Consider the following 19,970-nt stretch of genomic DNA (forward strand, 5'->3'; position numbering starts at 1 on the left):
GGGGAGAGGAGTAGAAGTAAAATGCGCACGCAGCCCTTGCAAGCCTTGCTTCTCCTGCTCCGCGATAGCGATGCCTTTCTGGCATAGGTGCAGCTCCGCACAGTTTTTCTGGGTCCCCATCGCCACCTCAAGCACACTGTATGGTCTGTTTTTTCGGTGGTCCCTCGTGTCCCTGCGCCCTCCAGTATGACTCCATTTCCGCTAGCAGCATAGCCACGCCTCCCCTTGTGATCGGTTTGGCTTCGTTTCGCAGCTTCTTCTAAGCTTTTTTCCACCGTAGGGACTCGGTGATAGAGAGCCCAGTGACCAGACTTAAACTAAGATGTTTCAGTGTGGATACGACGCCTCGAAAATGGAGTGGGAGTGGGGGCGAATGTGGGTGTGGTGGTGCACGCCTTTAATCCCAAGCACTCGGGAAGTAGAGGCAGGTAGATCGCTGTGAGTTCAGAGGCCAGCCTGGACAGCTAGGAGAGAGACCATGTCTCAGAAAAAGAAAGTGTTTCGTGGAGGTGATGTTTATCAATGAGGAGCGTTTCGCTGTTTGGATGGCCAACGCAGGCTGGAGCTCTGAGGCTTCTCTACGGAGCAAGATGCAGGACTATTTTAGCTTCGCATCTACAGTTAACCTCCACGGTTTCGAGTCTGTTTTACTTCCGGATCCCACACTTACGACACCGGAAGCCGGAAGCGGGAGTTTCCACAGCCGACAAAGGAAGGGTGACCGCTTAACTCCGACTTTCTGGGAGCTCCGATTCAGTCTGAGAGGTTGGATCCCGCTGTTCCCGCCCTCTTGACTTCTGGCTGACTTTGCTGACAGGTGCGGTCCTCTTCTCCAAAGACAGGGCTTCATCCGTGGCTGTTCCGCAGCTTCCGAGGCTCCTGAGTCCCCACCCCACCCCCCTTGGGCCCAGTTTGTTCTGTCGCATGCTTTCGCATGCTTTTAGAGCATTGGTTCAGGAGTGCTGATTCGCGACCCAGCTTCCCTCTGCTGCAGCTGTCGCCTAAAGGCTTCGGAGACATTTTTCTGTTGATCAAACTTAGTTTTCTGAAACAATGTCTCACGATGTGAGCCAGGCAGACCTCGAACTCAAGATTCTCCTCCCTCAGCCTTTTCGAGTGCCGGAGTAATAGGTGTGCGCCACTAGGCCAAGCTGTTTATCAAATTTGAGTGCATTTGAAGTCTTTAAAAAGTTTTCAAGTGTATCTTGACAGCTAAATATCTTATGCGCCTCTGCTCACTTTGCAAATGATTAGTAATTGATTGGTCTGTTCTCATACCATTGATCTGATCTGAGAATGAATGTGTTGTCTTAGTATTTCTTAGAAAAAAGGAAGGACCGGTAGCAGAAGCAGTCAGGGAGGAATAGTTGGTGGAGAGGAAGGAAAGAAGGGGAGATAGGTAGTATAGGTCTTGTAGGCTGTTGTACAGACTTTGTTTTTTGCACTGGGAGAAATGGGAACTCTGATAGGGTTCTTAGTAGAAGGGAGAAGTAGTCTGAGTTATCTTTGAGGTAACTGGTCCCAGTGGGGGCAGTTGATTGTAAAGGGCAAGGGAAGAAGCAAAGCATTGTGATTTGTAAAGAGATGATTGCAGTCATCCATGGAGAAGATGATAGTGCTGTCAGCCTTTTATTATTGAAAACTTTAAAAATGGAGCCGAGCGGTGGTGGCGCACGCCTTTAATCCCAGCACTCTGTGAGTTCGAGGCCAGCCTGGTCTACAAGAGCTAGTTCCAGGACAGGAACCAAAAGCTACGGAGAAACCCTGTCTCGAAAAAAAAAATGTATAAAAGTAAGTTTCATGTACACATTTCTTTAGCTTTCTCTATCAACTCATAGCTAACTTTAATTCACACCCTTTACCATGATTATTTTCTTCTTTAGAAAAGATGTTATTTTATGTGTATGGGTGTGTTGGCTGTAAGTATGTATGTGTACTTCATGATTGCTGAGTATGTATGGGTACTATATGATTGTCTGGTGCTAAAGGAGGTCAGAAGAAGGTGTCAGGTCCCCTTGGATTGGAGTTACAGATGTTTATGAGCCACCATGTGGGTGCTGGGAACTGTCCTCCACAGCAACAGCAAGTGCTCTTAACCACTGAGTCATCATCTCTCTTGCCCCACCTATTATGATTTTCAGTAACAGCTTTCTTGAGACATAATTTGCATGCTGCACCATTTATGTTTAAAAAATATTCATTTACTGTTATTGTGTGGGTGGGGGTGGGGGAGATAGCATAGGTGCTGTGGCCTGAATGTGTAGAGGTCAGAGGACAATGTTGTTGAGCCAGCTCTCTCCTTTCCACCTTTATATGTGTTCTCAGATCTCTAGGCTTGCATAACAAGGGCATTTATCCACTGAGATATCTCACTTGCCCATAATTCAAAATTTTTGGAGATAGAGTCTCATGAAGATCCCATTCTTTTGAGTTCTAACCCTCCTGCTTTTACTTCCCAAGTTCTGGGAAGTATACCACCACACCTGGCTACAATTCACACATTTAAGGTCTATAATTCAGTATTTTTTAGTGGATTCATGGGAGTGTGCTAACATCACTAATTGCAGAACATCGTCATCACCCCCAAAAGAAATCCTAAGAAACCCAGTCCACCTAATCTAAGTAACCATCAAACTACTTTCTGTCTGGATTTACATGTTTTTGGATATTTATTATGAGTGGAAGTACATACAGTATTTAGCGTTTGGTAACATTTCTTTCTCTTAGCAGTTCTTTAGAGCATGTGTTATTGTTTTGGCATGTGGCTGTACTAGATTTTTTTTTTTTTTTTTGGTTTTTCGAGATAGGGTTTCTCTGTAGCATTTTGGTTCCTGCCCTGGAACTAGCTCTTGTAGACCAGGCTGGCTTCGATATCCCAGAGATCCGCCTGCCTCTGCCTCCCGAGTGCTGGGATTAAAGGCGTGCGCCACCACCGCCTGGCTAGATTTTGCTTATTTATCAGTTGATGGACATTTGGATTGTTTCCCCTCTGGCTGCTTTGAGTAATGCTGCTGCTGTCGTCATTTATATATGGACTTGTGTTTTCATTTCTTTTGGATATATCCTTAGGCATCTCCCTTTTATTATGCAGTGAATTTCAGACATGTGAGTATTTCATTATGCATCTCTTTCAGAAAGGACTCTAAATAAACATAACTACAATACTATGATCACACTTAAAATACTTAATGTTTATAGAGGTTCTTCATGAATTTGTTATGATGAGGGAGGGAGAAGAAAAGGAACAGAGAAACTATTTGAACAAACAAGCAAACAAAACCACAGAAATACTCAAGCTTTTTGTTCTGATAATTGGGGGATGGATTTGTTTTCAGCTGATAGTAAGGGAAGTTGTGGGTAGAAATGGATTTGGGAGACTCACTTTTTTGCGTAGTGCTGGGATCCAGGATCTGGTGAATGTTTGGCAAGTGCTTTATTGCTGAGCTATACCTCTAGCCTTGAGAAATGAATTTTGAGACTACCTCTTTGTGTGTGTGTGTTTACGCATGTGTGCACGCCTAGGAGACCAAAAGAGTAAATTAGATCCCTGGTGCTTGAGTTATAGATGGTTATGAGCTGCCCAACATGGGTACTGGGAAGTAAACTTGGCTCCTGTGGAAGAGCATTGAGCACTCCTAACAGCTGAACTATCTCTCCAGCCCCTTGAGTAGACTTCTAAATATCCAAGTATTTTGATATGTGAGTCTGGAATTCAGGAGTGAGAACTGTTTGCGATATTATCAACATTAAAATTTGGGTTAAAACCATGAGACTGGCTAGAAATGCTGCAGGGGTGAATATAGTTAGGAAAAAGGCCCCCAGGCACCTCAACATGAAGGAATGGGAACTCAGTGAAAGGGCCTCAGCAGGATCATCCTTTGAGGGAGTGAGAGACACCAGAAGAGGCTTTTCTGGAAGCTGAAGGAAGAAAGAAGGTGAAGAGGGAAGGGTCAGCTGGGTGAGCTCAGGCAAATGGATCTATGGGTATCAACACTTTTAGTGTAAATAGCCAAAATTCTTCAAGTGTTACAGGTGTCCTCCCTTACTGAAGGCCCACTTCTGGAAGCTTGCATTGAGATTATACTCTTCCTGATAGTCAATCAGGCAGGATTTAGAAAGTCTCTAGGTAAACTCTGCCCTGCATGTCCTCCATTTGACTTACAAGCCAACCTAAACAGATCAGGGGTCCTGTGTCTGACACTGACAACCCAAGTCCCACTTTCAAAATTCTTAGCATACAGAAGACACCAGAGCTCTCTTCTATCCTCAGGTACAGTATCATCTCCTGAAGTCTCTCATACCAAGTATTTGAGTTTCCTGTGAGTACTATAAGAAATGACCACAGGCCTGGTAGCATAAAACAACAGAAATTTGATATCTCACAGTTCTGGAGGCCAGGAGAATAAAACCAGAGGGTCAACAAAGCCACACTCCATCTGCAAATTGTACAAGAGCATCCTTCCTGTGTCTTTTAGCTGCTGGTGCTGCTGGTGGCTCAGTTGTTCCTTAGTTTGTGGTTATATCAGTCTAGTCTCAGCTTCTGTCTTCCCATGTCTGTCTCCCTGTATGTTTTCCTTCTCTCTTCTGTCTCTTTTGTGTGTATGTGAGGAGCTGGGAATTGAACCCAGGGCCTTGTGTATGCTAGGTAAGTGCTCTATCACTGAACTACATTTCCAGTCCTGTCTCATCTGTCTTTCAGAAGGGTACTTGTTATTGGGGTGATGGCCCACCTATGTAACTTATGATGATCTCAATTTGAGGGCCTTAATTTTTTGTGAGACTGGTTCTTACTACTATGTAGATCAGGCTGGCCTTGAACTTAGAGAGATTTGCCTGACTCTGTCTCCTAAGTGCTGGGATTTAAGGTGTGCACTACCATTCTTGACTTGATCCTTAATTTAACCACATCTGTAAAGATCCTTTTTTTCCAAGTAAAGTCACATTTGTAGGGAAAGAGGACAAGCTATTAAGTCATGGTGGGTAGGGGGAAAAGTGAGCTGCAGGGATCAGTAGGAGTAGGTTTGAGCTTTCTTGGGATACAGCAAGCATTTGGTGGTAGGGGATATAGTTTTCCTTTGGGAGAGAAGTCCCCCCCCCAAGATGGAGTGTGGTCTGCTTTTGAAAGGGTGTGGTCAGCTCCAGTGAGAGGAGTGTTTGAGTTGCAGGGATTAGGACATGGATATATGAACCATTCTACTACATTAAGTGAGGGGCCAGGACTCTCTGCTTCTACTTGAAGGTATATGGAGGAGATAGGATTCCCAGTACACTGTCCTTTCCTTCCACAGATAACTCTCTCCTTTGGAATGGGAATATTTGCTACATCTTAGACCCAGACTCCACTTTTATATTGTACCTGGTTCCACCAGATAAAATGTCCAGCCTTTTGCTGTGAATTAAAGTCTAGGGCTTCTGTATAGGTTGACAGAATTCTGCTCTGTGTCATGCACTCCTTCTGTCTTTTTCTAGATACGGTTTTGTTGGATGAGCAGGCACCTCTGGAAGAATCAGTTGAGTGAGATGGTGCAGCCCAGTGGTGGCCCAGCAGGGGACCAGGACATGCAGGGTGAAGAATCTTCTCTGGGAAAGCCGGCAATGTTACATCTGCCTTCAGAGCAGGGTACTCCTGAGACCCTCCAGCGCTGCCTGGAAGAGAACCAAGAACTCCGAGGTGAAGGTTGCAGTGTGAGGGAGGCATGGAGTAAAATAGTCAGGAGTGGCCTGGCACACTAAGGACAAAACTTATTTTCACCTGCACCTCATTATTGGTAGGCTATGAGGCCATGATTTGCTTAAGAACCAGCCATCTTAGCCATCTTCCTGCTTGGTTTCAGGTGGGGTTCTCTGTGAAGATTCACATATAGGAAATAATGTGGTTCAGGGCCAGCACCAGGAAGGGGGAAGGAGACGGGAAAGGGGAAAGAGTACAAGCTGAGAAGCCATGGTGGGTAGGGGGGAAAAGTGGGCTATATGGATCAATGGGAGTAAGTTTGATATTTCTCAGGACACAGCAAGCTTTAAGGTGGGAGAGAATATGGTTTTCCTTGGGAGAGAGAGGGTTTTGTCCTAAGATGTAGTGTGGTCTGCTCTTGGAAGGACATGGTCAGCTCTGGTGATAAGAGGTCTTTGAGTGTGTCTCCTGCACAGGCAGCCTGTCCTTTCTCATGCCACCCTCATTTTTGCAAGGTGGTTGTTAACTGTTATTGAATATGCAGCTGAAGATGATGAAACTCAGATATTACTAACTTGTTCTGTCTGCACCTTCTGGACTCCCAGGCTGTAGCCAGAAGCTACACAGTGAGATTTGTCTTGGGGACTGTCTCCCTACCTCTCCAAGTCTGTAGGCATGTTTAGCATCCCCTGATCTTGAAGACAGAGATGCAGGCCTGGGAGACTGGAACTGAGTGCTCCAGGGTAGGGTTACCTCCAACTGACCAGAATATAAATGAAGTACTTAAAAAGAAAGCTGCATTTGATATATCCCTTCAAGTGAAGATGATGTGTTTAGTAATGCATTGCAGACACTTGGGAGCATATCATCAGTGGAATTGATTTGACTTCTTTGAGAAAGGCCAGGTAGTGCCTGGCTGTCAGGACCCACATCTCCTTTGCTGTCTTCCCTGTCCCCAGATGCCATCCGGCAGAGCAATCAGATGCTAAGAGAATGCTGTGAGGAGCTGCTGCATTTCCAGGTCAGCCAGCGGGAGGAGAAGGAGTTCCTCATGTGCAAATTCCAGGAAGCCAGGAAGCTGGTAGAGAGACTAAGCATGGAGAAGCTTGACCTGCACAGACAGAGGGAACAGGCCTTAAAAGATTTGGAGCACCTGAAGAAATGCCAGCAGGTAACTGCCTCACTTGTGTTTGAAGACTATAATAACATGCATATTCTCATAGGAGGCATGTTGTTGGGAGTCCCCCCAGGACCTCTTCTGGCTTGATTGGTAGGGGCACTTTGAGAACCAAGAGAAGCCATCACACTCATTGTTAGTTTATTACATTGAAAGGGTCCACATTTAAATTATCCAAGGTACAAGGCATGTAGGGCAGGAGCCAGGAGAGGACAGATGTGAGCTTCTCAGGGAGCAGTGCTTTTGCTGTGAGCAGTGGGGACAATGTACATGGAGCAATGTCACGCAGGAAGCATGCCTATGTCTTGGGTTTATATTGGGCTCACTTATGAAGGCATGGAGTGCTTGGGTACCTGACCCAGCTTGCTTAGGTCCTAGCCACCCTGAAGTCCAGCTGGCACCATACCATGTTTCTAAGGCCCTCACTTATACCTTGCCATCAGGCCAGACAGCCTAGACCCTTGTTAAACCAAGGCACTCTCATCAGGCAGGATTTCCCAGGGGGCTCAGAGATGATCCTCAGGAGCCTTTGGAGAAGTATATGGTTCCAGGCCTTTAAGTTGGCCCTTGTATTGCATTGTCCCCAAAGGATGGTGTGCTTAATGTGGGATGACAGGGTATTTTGGGGCCATTTGGATCAGCAGATTTCAGGACCCCAGTGACAGTAGTTGAGCAGGGATTATGTCATCTGGCAGGGGTAATCCTGGAAGAAAGGTTAGGGAAGACCTGCCAGAGTCAGGTTTTTATAATATAGGGCTGAGTTCACAGTGCTGCTGGGAGTGCCTGGTCAAAGCATTTGGTTTTTATCTAGGGAGACAGCAGCAAGGTACCACATACTTGGGGCTTCGGTAACAGATTGTCCCCAGTTTTGGAGGTTAGAGGTCTAGGATGGAGGTATGGGTAGGTTCCTCACAAGGGCTATTCCAAGTACTTCTCCAAGTGTATTATCAGTGTTGGCAGTTCTTGGTGCGCCCCAGCTCTCTTGTCACATGGTCTTTTCTTTCTGTCTCTTAAAATTTTTATTACATTTTATTCTGTGTAGTGTGTGTGTCTGTGCAAGCACTCACACATGTGGGCATGTATATGTCATGTTGTGCACATGTAGGTCAGAGGACAACTTGCAGGAATCAGTTTTCTTTCTACCATATATGTCCCAGGGATTGAACGCAGGTTGTCAGGCTTCATGGCAGGTATCTTTACCTGCTGAGACGTGCTGAGCTGTCTCAAAACCCTCCTCTTTTTTAATAAGGATACCAATGTGAAACATAAAGGTGGACAGTTGTTAAAGTCATGGAAACAGGTTTTTTTTTTTTTTTTTTTTTTTTTTTTTCCAGAAACTGATGTCAGTGAGAGGGAAAGGGCTAGCTGAGCTCTGGTGGGTGATCTGCAGAGGTGACTGGGTATTTTATCTTTTTTTAAGATTTATTTTTATTGATGTGTTTGGATGTTTGTGTCTGTCTGTGTATGTAATGTGTGCAGATGCCCCTTGGAGGTCAGAAGGGAGTGTCAAATCCCCTTGAATTGGAATTTCAGGTAGCTATACGCTACTAGATGGTCATGGTGCTAGGAACTAAATTCTGATCTTCTAAAAAGCAGCAAGTACTCTTCTTAACCACTAAATCATCTCTTTACCTAATGACTGGGAATTTTAAAATAAGAATAGGGACCAGAGTGTGGTTCAGTACATGTACTTGCATGTGTAAGGCCTGGAATTCAGTTTCCAGTACTTCAAAAAATAAGACAAAGACAGAAATAGAGATAGAAAGAAAATGAAGGATCTGGGCAGGAGAAGGAGCTCAAGTGAATGACAAAGGGAATTAGTGTCAATGTAATGAGTCCAGTGTATTTACAGTCTTGTACAATCAAATATAGGATTTTACTATACCATGAGACTGGGAGTCTGAGTCCTATCCTTTCTGATGATTTCATTTCAAAGGAGTGGCATTCAGGTTTTTGAGACAGGGTTAGGGCCATAGGAAATACATGGACTTTGAGAGGGATAGAGGAAGGAGTCATGACTGGTAGTACTTATTAGCCTTCCAGCCTATGCAGTGTTGGCTAAAATAGTTCCTTTAATAGCTCTGAGTATTTGCAAGTAGGAACTAGGAAGGGACCTGGGACATTCTAGGAATGTGATCTTAAGCTGTTTGAAGATATATTAAGGTTTGGTCAACCTTAAAGTTTGGCTGAGCTGAGTATAGTTTAATCTCAGCACTCAGGACAGATTGTGGGAGTTGAGTCTCTCATTCTACCATGTGGTTTTAAAGATCAAAATCAGGTCATGGGCCTTGGTGGCAAGTACCTTTACCCGATGAGTCTTCTTGCTGGTTCAGCTCTTAGTATTTAAAAAAATTCAGTATTTTCTCCCATTTTTAAAAATGAGACTTCTTACCTGTTGTGTATATAGACTAGGTTGTTAATTTTTGTGGATGTCTTTGAGTCTGGTCTCCTTTTACAGAGTTTCAAAGAGACTGAGAAAGGTTCACTATCAGCTGAAAGTCTAGGTTGGTGACTTGGGGAGGACAGATAGCTATTAGGCTAATGAGGCTCCAATATACCTAGGTTTATAGGTGTAACATGGAGGGGCCAGGCCTGCTTGTTTGTTGTTGTGGTTTTTGTCCTGCCCAGTTCCCCAGCTGTTTAGTCCCAAAGAAAATCACACATAGGCCTCCATAAATTATAAGCTGATTGGTCCATTAGCTCTAGCCTCTCACTGGCTAACTCTCACATCTTGATTAACCCATTTTTCTGATCTATGTTAGCCATGTGGCTCAGTACCTTTTTTCAGTGGGGCAGATCACATCCTGCTGCTTTGGTGGTCTGGGCAGGAGTGGGAGGAATCAACTTTCTCTTTCCCAGAATTCTCCTGTTCTCATTACATCATTTCTACTTCCTGTCTGGTTTTCCTGATTATATTTCCTGCCTGGCCAATCAGCGTTTATTTATAACATGATTGACAGAATACAGACAATTCTCCCGCACCAAATAGGTACTAAGGGGCAGGAGAATCCCTTAGTACATCAGCTGCTTGCAGACTTCTTGTGGATGCTAAAAGTGGGCATCGTGGGAGAAAGTAGTACTGATAGGAAATGACCTTTTTTCTTGCAGCAGATGGCTGAGGACAAGGCCTCTGTGAAAGCCCAGGTGACATCATTACTGGGGGAACTCCAGGAAAGTCAGAGTCGCTTGGAGGTTGCCACCAAAGAACGGCAAACATTAGAGGGAAGGTGAGTGGGGAGGGGAATCTAGCCCAGGAGGCCCTTTCCAGGGTTTTGAATGAGGCAAATGTAGGAGCCCCTAGGAGTTCCTCTGATTTCCTGGGGCCCTCAGGGTGGCCCTGGTCCAACATCTATGAATCTAGTTCCACTTTTGTTTCCAGTATCCGACCCTTTACTGGGTGTCTTAGTTAGGGTTTCTATTGCTGTGAAGAGACACCATGATCATGGAAACTCTTATAAGGAAAACATTTCATTGGAGCTTGCTTACATTCAGAGGTTGAATTCATTATCATCATGGCAGGAAGTGTGGCAGCATGCAGGCAGACATGGTGCTAGAGAAGGAACTAAGACTTCTGCATCTGGATTGGCAGACAGCAGGAAGAGATAATGAGCCACTGGGTCTGACTTGAGCGTCTAACACCTCAAAGCCCACTCCAGTAACATACTTTCTCCAACAAGGCCACACCTATTCCAACATGGCCACATGTCCTAATATTTTCAAATAATGCTGCTCCATATGAGCCTATGAGGGCTATTTTCATTCAAACCATTACATTCAGGATCAGTTTATTCTTTAGGAACCATTGTAGGGCCCCCTAAAACTACACGCAAGATCTCACTAATCAGACTAAAGTTTATCATGGGAAAGGCATGCAATGGGATTCTACCAAGGCAGAAAGTCCTAGATGAAGAAGACCGAATACATTTTATTCCTATGAACAGCATGGAGCTCCCATGAGCTATTTCTTTTCTTTTTTTTCCCATTTATTTATTTATTTATTTATTTATTTATTTATTTATTTATTTATTTATTTAAGATTTCTGTCTCTTCCCCACCGCTGCCTCCCCTTTCCCTCCCCCTCCCCCCATGAGCTATTTCTAACTAGGGACTGTGAACCCCATGTTTCTGTTGGGAGTTGATCACATTGGCAGAAAAGAGTGTTTGATTGACTTTGCCAAGTAGTGGCCTTAGATCTTGCCAAGGGGAATGGGTTGCCATGTGAGACCATGTCACAGACATGGGCATTTTTGTGCCTATCTCATTGCCTTGTTGCTGTCCTCCAGATAGTTGGTGAAGGGTAGTCTTGGCCTTTTCAGTACAGTAGGTAGTCATTATGTTTGTGAAGCAGTGGGTTGGGGCTCCTGTCCTGTGGAAGGGAGGACAGTTCGACTTGGGCTCAGAGACCACTGGTTGTGGTGGTTAGGGGACGGGCAATGTGAGCAAAAGCCAAAGGGGAGCAGGCCCAGTAGTCTAGATTTGCCTTGGCAAAGTTGAGGTGACCTGCGGTCAGAGGCTACCTCAGAGGCCCATGGATATGCCCATTATTGCCTTTGTAATGGATACATAGGGAGGTACCAGGGTGATGAGGCTAGTGCTTGGGGTCTGGGGTTTAAGGGAAACTATGGGGTACTGTGGACCAGGATCAGAAGATGTAGGGACTATGGGTGATATAGGTGAGTCAACTTAAAGCTTTTACAGTGAAAGAGTATAGAGGGAGAGATGAATTCTCTTGAGACTTTGATGCCATCTTCTGTTCCATGAGGCTGTATACCCCAGGTATGGAACTTGAGCCTCCAATGAGGGTGCCTGGGACTCTGAACAGTCTCTTGACATCACTTTACCCAGACTGTTTGGCATCTTACCAGTGACTCCTCCTACCTGGTCCCAGCAGCAGCTTGGGGTGCAGGTACTTAAATCCCCTTCCTAGTTTATCTCCTTGCCAACTGAATGTGATTGTTTGTTGGGCATAAGAAGCAAACACGTCAGGAGATGTTTCTTTTTATTTATTATATGTGTCTTTTACATCATGTATCTTTATTATGTATACAAGCATGCCAGAAGAGGGCAACAGATCTCATTACAGATGGTTGTGAGCCACCATGTGGTTGCTGGGAATTGAACTCAGGACCTTTAGAAGAGCAGTCAGTGCTCTTAACCTCTGAGCCATCTCTCCAGCCCCTACATCATGTATCTTGATCCTATTTATTTCCCTGTTCCTTTTGATCCTCCTTTCTCCCCTGCACCCCCAAATAAAACAACATTTAAGGGAAAAAAGGAAAAAAAAATTAAAAAGGGAAAGAATTAAAAATTTCATCATGGAAGCTGCAGTGTGACACAGTGAATCACAACGTAAATCCCTTTGTTCATATAGCGTTATTTGCAAGTGTTCATTGCAAAGAGTCATTGGTCTGGTTTGAGGCTTTTGGTTTCCACTACACTATCAATGCTGGGCCCTCACTAGGACTCCTCTTGGATCTCCTGTTGTCACCGTGTGCCGTGGAGATCCTGCAGCATTGGGTATCTGGGTCAGGTCCCTTCACGTGCTCCAGCAGATCAAAGATGGGTGGATGTTGGGGTGGGCCAACTCATAACCCTGGATCTGGGCCTGGGCAGTTGTAGGGTTGATCTGCCAGCCAGTTCTCCCCTGTCCTCACCACCAGCACTGTCCTGGCTAATTCACCTCTTTCAGCAATGAGCAAGGGTGGGGCCAGTTTTCCTGTTTTCATGCCCTCAGGGTCAGCTCTCCCACACTGATGCTGTTAGGGCCAGCTCTTGTGTTGCCAGGGTCCTCTCTCCTAAGTACTGCTGCTGCTGAGGAGTGGGAACAGCTTTTCCTCTCTTATGACCCCAGGGTCAGCTCCTCCACACTTCTCAAGTGTTAATGGTCTGGAGGTGGGGCTACCACATGCCAAATGAGGAATGAGGGCAGCTCTCCATTGCTCATAACCTCAGGGTTGGGTCACCCTCACCTTCAGCCACTGAGCATCTCTTCTATGCTGCCTAGGCAAGGGGCAGGGACTGTTAACTAAGTGCTACAGCTGGTAAGGGGGAGGGTCAGCTCTCTTGTCTGTTGGAGGTGGTAAGGGGCAAGGGGTAAAGGGGGGCATCTTTCACCCTCCCACATCATCACACGACAGGCAAGTAGTGGGGACAGCTCTCCCATGCTTACAAATTTGGGGCTGTCTCATCCATACCTCTGCCAACCAGGTTGGCTCTATTGTGTTACCCAGTTGAGGTATAGGGCCTGCTCTCTTAAGTGTTGTAACTGGTGAGGGGCAGGGATAGCTTTCACACTCTTAATGACTTCAGGGGCATTTCCAGGAGATGCTTCTTTTTTCTTGGTGCCATGGTTCTTTTACTTTGCCACCAGAATTAGTTCTCAGACACTGGCTATTCAGGACTTGACCCCTTCCCCAGGCTGCCTTGTTCCAGCCACCTCAGTGTGTTCTTTTTTGTTGTATGTCAGGATGCGAGCTGTTAGTGAGCAGGTTAGACAGCTGGAGAGTGAACGGGAGGTGCTGCAGCAGCAGCACAGCGTGCAGGTGGACCAGCTGCGCATGCAGAACCAGAGTGTGGAGGCTGCCCTGCGAATGGAGCGTCAGGCTGCTTCAGAGGAGAAGTGAGTGGCTGGGAGGGTTGGAACCAAGAGATCTCAGAGCACCCATGGTGCTTTCTGTCTTTTGGGGAGTCCTGGTAGGGATTGGCTGTGTTTAGAAGAGCTGACTTTCTCCCTTTGCCTTGCTAATGAAAGAGTCAACTATTATATGTAAACAGAAATATTTTCCGTTCATATTCATAGTTTACTATATGTCCTACACAGTTTTTTTTTCATCACAGTTGAAGTATGCTCTTGGTGTAAGGAAAGCAAGGAATCATGGTGCCTCAAGCTGGCCCTAAAGACTCATCTGGGCCCACAATCTGTGCACAGGCTCTAAACATGCTATTGGCATCTGGTTCAGCTTCCATTTGAGTTTTCTTTAATTTAGAACAATTTCCCTGCCTCTTTGTTTTGTACAAAGTGTAGTCAAGTGCTGTTTTATTATAAACATTTCACCTATTTATTTTCTTTTTGGTGCTAGAAATGGAGCGTTGGACCTCAAGCACACTAGCCAAAGGTTCTACTCCTGAGTTGTACCCTAGCCCTTGTTAGAAACACCCCAAGAGGTTGGCTTTAAGGAAAACATGAACTATGTAGCAGCCAAATCAGTTACAGTGTATTCTTGTAGTCAAGCAAAGCCAACCTTAGAGTTGATGGCCTCAGGAGCCCACATGTAATCCAGGAAGCCCACATTTCAGGTCTTTTATGGGACAAGAAGAAAGAGGGGGAAGCTGTACCAGGCAAGCTGTTTCTTCAGTGACAGCTCCTTTTGTACAGGAGGAAGCTGGCTCAGTTGCAGGCAGCCTATCACCAGCTCTTCCAAGATTATGACAGTCACATCAAGAGCAGCAAGGTGAGTGGAGAGCACAAGCTAGTAAGTATGGCTGCCCTGGGCTGTCCAGGGAAAGATTTTTCCCTTCTTCTCCCATGTACTTGAAGGGGAGCAATGGGACCTTTGAGATGTAGCTCATCTAACTTTTGGAAGGGACTCTCAAATTGCCTGACACCTTCATTAGGGCTACAGCTCTGACAGTTTAGAGATGGCCATAAGGGGATGGGATGCATCCATAGGACCTTCAAATACTCAGTTTATAGAATAAGGATGCTTTTCTGCATGGTCATTCCTTCATGCTCAGAGCCGGGGGGGGGGGGGACGTCTCAGAAACATTTCTTTTTCTCTTAAAACATTTTTTATACTTATTTATTTTTATGTATAGAAATGTTTGCTTGCATATATGTATGTGCACTAAGTGTGTGCTTGGTACCTTTGGAAGACAGAAAAGAATGATGGATTCCTTGGAACTGGAGTTACAGATGGTTGTGAACACCTTGTGGGTTCTGGGAACTGAACCTGGGTCCTCTCCAACAGCAACAAGTGTTCTTGACTGCTGAGCCGTCTTTCCAGCCTCTTCTTTCATCCCCCAGAAACATTTCTAGGATGATTTGGAGCTCTTTTATAGTTTATCTTCATCAGCCCTAAGCTGGGTACAGTTTCTAGTGTTCACTTTGTATGTATGCATATGTACTAATGTATGTAGAATTCACAGGACAACATTGGTGTTAATTCCTTAGGAGCTATACATGTTCAGCTCTTTTTCTTACATTGGTTCTGGGGCTTGAATTCTGAACTGACTGAACTATCTTCATAGCCTATTCTTTTGTGTTTTTTTAATGACAGGGTCTTGTATAACCCAGGCTGGACTTGAACTCTTAAGTGGTTGAGACTGGCCTTGAACTCCTGATTCTCTTGCCTCCATCTTCCATGTGCTGAGATAACAAGTGTGTGCCACGATGACTAGTTTTCTAGTGGTCACATTTTCCCCCATAATAAAGTTATTAGCTGTTCTTTTTCTCCTAAATAGAATGGATAATGTTGGTAATTCTTTACATCCTAGTCCTCATATAAGATATTTTAACAAGGTTATCAAAAGCTCACATATTGATGCTGGCTGTGATGGCACACACCTTTAATCCCAGCACTCAGGAGGCTGAGGCAGACAGATCTCTGTGCATTCGAGGCTAGCCTGGTCTACATAGTAAGTTCCAGGATAGTCAGGGCTATAGAAAGAGGTCCTGTCTCAAAACAATACAACCCCCCTCCCCAAACAACCCCCCAGTTTAATTAACTCCAGAGAGCAGTGGGAAGCCAAATGATATTAACAGATTAGAGAAACTGCTTTCTAAAAGCATTTCTGACTCTCAGTAAATTTCTTAGAATCATTTACCATAAAGATCTGTGCAGTTCTAGTTCAGTGCAGCTACGCAAGATGAAGGGATTCACAAAAATGGAGTATATCTGTTTTCCCATGAATAAAATGAGGAGAACTAGATGGAAAGGCAGTTGGATAAAATCAAACCCCATGATGTGTGTGTGTGTGTGTGTGTGTGTATTACAACTGTATAAAAAATAATTCTTATAGTTTAGTTAAACAAAATTTTGTATTTTTATATATTTTATTATAACATAAGCAGTTGTAGTTAAAACAGTCATTAAAATCTGACCCCTCCCTAAATATGGATTTAAAATTTTAGACTATGAACTGGGTGTTTCCACTGCCATAATGATTACTACATCTCCATGAAAACATTTTTTCATCTGCAGTTACAACTATGAATTTTTTTTACCTTCTGTGAAAAGGTGAGCTCTTCTAGCCCTTAAATATGGCCTTAATTCAGAAAGTGTATGGACAACTTTTGAAAGACACTATAGTATTACACAAGTAGATTAAAAATATTTGAATACTATTATTCCTAGCAAATACATTAAGGGAGGGCTCAAATAATAAAAGCATGAAGACCTCTCTTCATAAAAAATTTATTATGAAATGAGTTAACTCAGATATTAATTTAAAAATAAAAACTTACATTTTCTTATTTGTCTAAAATTTAAATAATTACTTTAATAATAGAAGTCAAATAAAAAAACTTGAAAGCTAACACAAAATTGTGCATAGTTACTCAAGTTAATGGTCACATTTTAAGAAGGACATTGTCATCCATAATGTACCCAGAGATTTATAAGGATTAAGCATAAAACTAAGTCACATGATGAAGAACTATAAATAGCTGCTTAAGGGATTAGAAAGATGGTTTAATGGTTAAGAGCACTTGTTTTTTTTAGAGGACCCAAATTCAGTTCCTAGCACCCACATCAGGTGGCTAATAGTCACCTGTAACTCCAGCTGTGGGGGATCTAATACTATCTCTGACTTCTGTGGGTACCTGCACACATGTGGCACACATACACACATATGTAAATTAAGAATCTTTTTAAAATTATTTTTCATGTATTTTACATTGTGGCTACAGACTCCCTTTTATCCTCCCCACCCAGGCCCTCTCCTATTCCTCCCTCCCATCCCCAATTCCCTCCTCTTCTGTCTCCGTCCAGGAAAGGACAGGTCTCCCATGAGTATCAATAAAACATGGCATATCAAGTTGCAGAAAGACTAAGTACCTCCCCATGTATTAAAGCTGGGCAAGACAATGCAGTATGAGGAGTAGGGTTCAAAAGCTAGTGAGAGAGTCAGAGACAGTCCCTATTCTTACTGTTAGGAAATCTCACAAAAGGACCAAGCTACCTCGGTCAGTCCCTTGCAGGCTCCCTGTTTGTCAGGTTAGTCTCTGTGAGCCCCTATGAATCCAGTTTAGTTGATTGTGTGAGCCTTCCTGTGATGTCCTTAACCTCTCTGGCTCCTATACTCTTTCCTCCCTTTGTGCAGGATTCTTGAACTCCACCTAATGTTTGGCTGTGGGTCAGTTGCTGGATGATACCTCTCCGATGACTATTGGGCCAGACCCCAATCTGGTCACAGCAGATGGCCAGTTCAGGCTACTTATCCATTATTGCTAGGAGTCTAAGCTGGGGTCCTCCCTGTAGACTCCTGGGAGATCCCCCTGCTCCTGGCTTCCACCTGACTCCCAAATGTTCCCCCAGCAGTCCCTCTCAGTACTCTCTTCCTCCATGCCCCTTCCAACCTGATCACTCATGTTCCCATCCCCACCCATCCTCAGTTCACTCATGAAATCTCTTGCCAGGGAGATTTGGGTTGTAGCATGAATTCTAATTGGTCTTAATAAATAAACCCAGAGTCAGATGTTAGGGAATTATTATAATAATTATTTTATAATTAATAATAATAATATATATATATAATTAATATTAGCTGAGAGATCAGGGAAGCAGTGTGGCCAGCCACTAGAGAGACCTTTTCCTTTTACCAATGCTCAGACCGAAGGGGCAATCCTGTCCTCAGATTGTCTCTTCAGACTGCCCATTTCCACCAAACCTGAGACTGCTGTGAGCTCCTGTCTCCTCCCGCCTTGTATTCCTCTCTCCGCCTTGTATTCCTCTCTCCGCCTAGCCATCAGTCCTGTCTCCACTTCCCTAATGCTGGAATTAAAGGTGTGGGATCCCAAGAGCTAGGATTTCCTTTGTGTGAGTTCTGTTTGTCTTTTAGACAGAATCAGTCTTCTGTTGTTCAGGGTGGCCTTGAACTAACAAACCCTTCTGCTGGGATTAAAGGTGTGAGCCACCACTCCCTGGCCTCTAGTGGCTTAGCTTTACACTCTGATCTCCAGGCAAGCTCTATTTGTTAAAACATAAATAATGTATCACTGCACTGGGTGTCCCCCATGAACTCTCCTTGTTACCTAGTCTCTTTGGGTCTGTGGATTGCAACATAGTTATCCTTTATTCTATAGCTAATATCCACTTAGGAGTGAGTACATAATGTGTTGTCTTTCTCCCTCTGGGTTATTACACAAAATACAAACAGAAGGAACATTGCCAAATTCTTTCTATGAGGCCATGGTCACCCTGATATTCAAACCACACTAAAATTCAAGAAAGAAAGAGAATTACAGACCTATTTCACTCACGAATATTGATGCAAAAATACTCAATACTGGCAAGCCAAATCCAAGAACACATCAAAAAGATCATCCACTGTGGCTGAGAAAATCTTTTACAAATAGCTGCTTAATCTCTGGAGGGAATTATTGTTTGAGAGCATGGGTGCATATGTATTTTGTGTGTGTGTGTGTGTGTGTGTGTGTGAGAGAGAGAGAGAGAGAGAGAGAGAGAGAGAGAGAGAGAGAGAGAGAGAGAGAGAGAGAGAAGCAGACCTTTGACCAAGTGGCAGAGTGGAAGAAGCAGTGGGTTGCAGCCTTGCCTGGTGTATGGTGGGCCTGCAGTATGTACAGCGTTACTGCATAGTACTTACTCACTTTGGAGTGGGAAGCCTTAGAAGAGAGGATGGCTCCTGTCCTTGAAGAGTTAAGAGGAAGGCTGCCTAGCTGGAAATTCTCTGAAGGGGATGACTCAGAGTAGGAGGCAGAGCTTTATATATCCTCAAAGTTCTTATCAGCCCTAAGATCTTTGTGCATCCTAAGAAAGACCTCAGCATTTCTTCTGTATTAAAGGGCCACAGCAGGATGCAGCCTTTTCCCTGCACACATTGAGATTTTGACATTCGCCCCGAAGTCCAAAGGACTGGCTTTGCTCCAGCTTTTCCTTCTTAGTTCTCAGAACAGTGGCCAGCCAGGGAAGTAGTTTGGCCCCACTGTGGGCCAAGAGACTCTGCCTTTTGTCCTCTCTAGGGCATGCATCTAGAAGATCTGAGGCAACAGCTCCAGCAAGCTGAGGAGGCCCTGGTAGCCAAACAGGAATTGATTGATAAGCTGAAAGAAGAGGCTGAGCAGCACAAGATTGTGATGGAGACTGTGCCAGTCCTGAAGGCCCAGGTGAGAGCTCTGCTCCTGCCTGCCTGTCACATGAGTGGCCTACTGTCCCAGGTAGTGGGGTCTGGTGTACCCCTTTGGCATCATTTTTGGAGGTCTCTTTTAGTCTTTGTGAGTCCTTTGCACCTCCTTTGAGTCTTTGACCTCTTGGTGCCCTTGGGATCACAGGCTTTCATATCTGTTCCTGGTGTACTATCATGTGATCTTTGGGGACAGGACAAGACTCTGTTCCTCTGGGAGCATGGCATAGAATGTTTGATAGGCAGCTGATGGATGATTGACATACTTTTGTTCTATTTGCCAGGCGGATATCTACAAGGCTGACTTCCAAGCTGAGAGGCATGCCCGGGAAAAGCTGGTGGAGAAGAAGGAGCTTTTGCAGGAGCAGCTGGAGCAGCTGCAGCGCGAGATCAGCAAACTGAAGGCTGGCTGCCATGAGTCAGCCAGGTGGGCCTCTAAGAGTATAGACAGGAGCACAGCCACACACAGAGCAGGCATATACTAGCGTTAACCAGAAGTAGCTACAGGAGGTTGATGGCTCTTGGTGTTTGTGTTAAGTTCCCTGTACCTCTTGCTGCTCTCCCTGTGTCTTGTCCTTTCAACAGTGACCTTTCACACTTGTCCAGTTAGAAACTTCACTGAAATGCATATATTGAGAGGTATCTAAGGCTGGAGTTTTTGTGGGGATATATTAGGTTTCATAGTGTCTTAGTTTGGTTTCTATTGCTGTAATAAACACCATGACCAAAAACAACTTGGGGAGGAAAGGGTTTATTTTAGCT

At 44.6% G+C, this 19,970-nt stretch overlaps 1 protein-coding gene across 5 annotated transcripts in view; it reads left to right on the forward strand.

Moving 5' to 3' along the window:
* Ikbkg (inhibitor of nuclear factor kappa B kinase regulatory subunit gamma) overlaps positions 1–19,970 on the forward strand; it is a 36,706-nt gene that overhangs the window by 766 nt on the left and 15,970 nt on the right. Inside the window, exons 1-9 of one of the 5 annotated variants that reach the window (XM_050125059.1) lie at positions 369–817; positions 5,470–5,671; positions 6,631–6,842; positions 8,183–8,248; positions 9,960–10,075; positions 13,315–13,467; positions 14,224–14,299; positions 19,048–19,191; positions 19,493–19,635. In XM_050125059.1, the coding sequence (XP_049981016.1) occupies positions 5,485–5,671; positions 6,631–6,842; positions 8,183–8,248; positions 9,960–10,075; positions 13,315–13,467; positions 14,224–14,299; positions 19,048–19,191; positions 19,493–19,635 (1,097 nt within the window). In that variant the 5' untranslated portion in view covers positions 369–817; positions 5,470–5,484. Of the gene's footprint in view, positions 1–368; positions 818–5,469; positions 5,672–6,630; positions 6,843–8,182; positions 8,249–9,956; positions 10,076–13,314; positions 13,468–14,223; positions 14,300–19,047; positions 19,192–19,492; positions 19,636–19,970 lie in introns of those variants that run through there. The other 4 variants (XM_050125058.1, XM_050125060.1, XM_050125061.1 and 1 more) reach the window with 4 other exon arrangements.

This window comes from Alexandromys fortis, unplaced genomic scaffold, assembly GCF_014885135.2.
Source record: "Alexandromys fortis isolate MF-2015 unplaced genomic scaffold, M_Fortis_MF-2015_v1.1 scaffold_225, whole genome shotgun sequence".
NCBI lineage: Eukaryota > Metazoa > Chordata > Mammalia > Rodentia > Cricetidae > Alexandromys > Alexandromys fortis.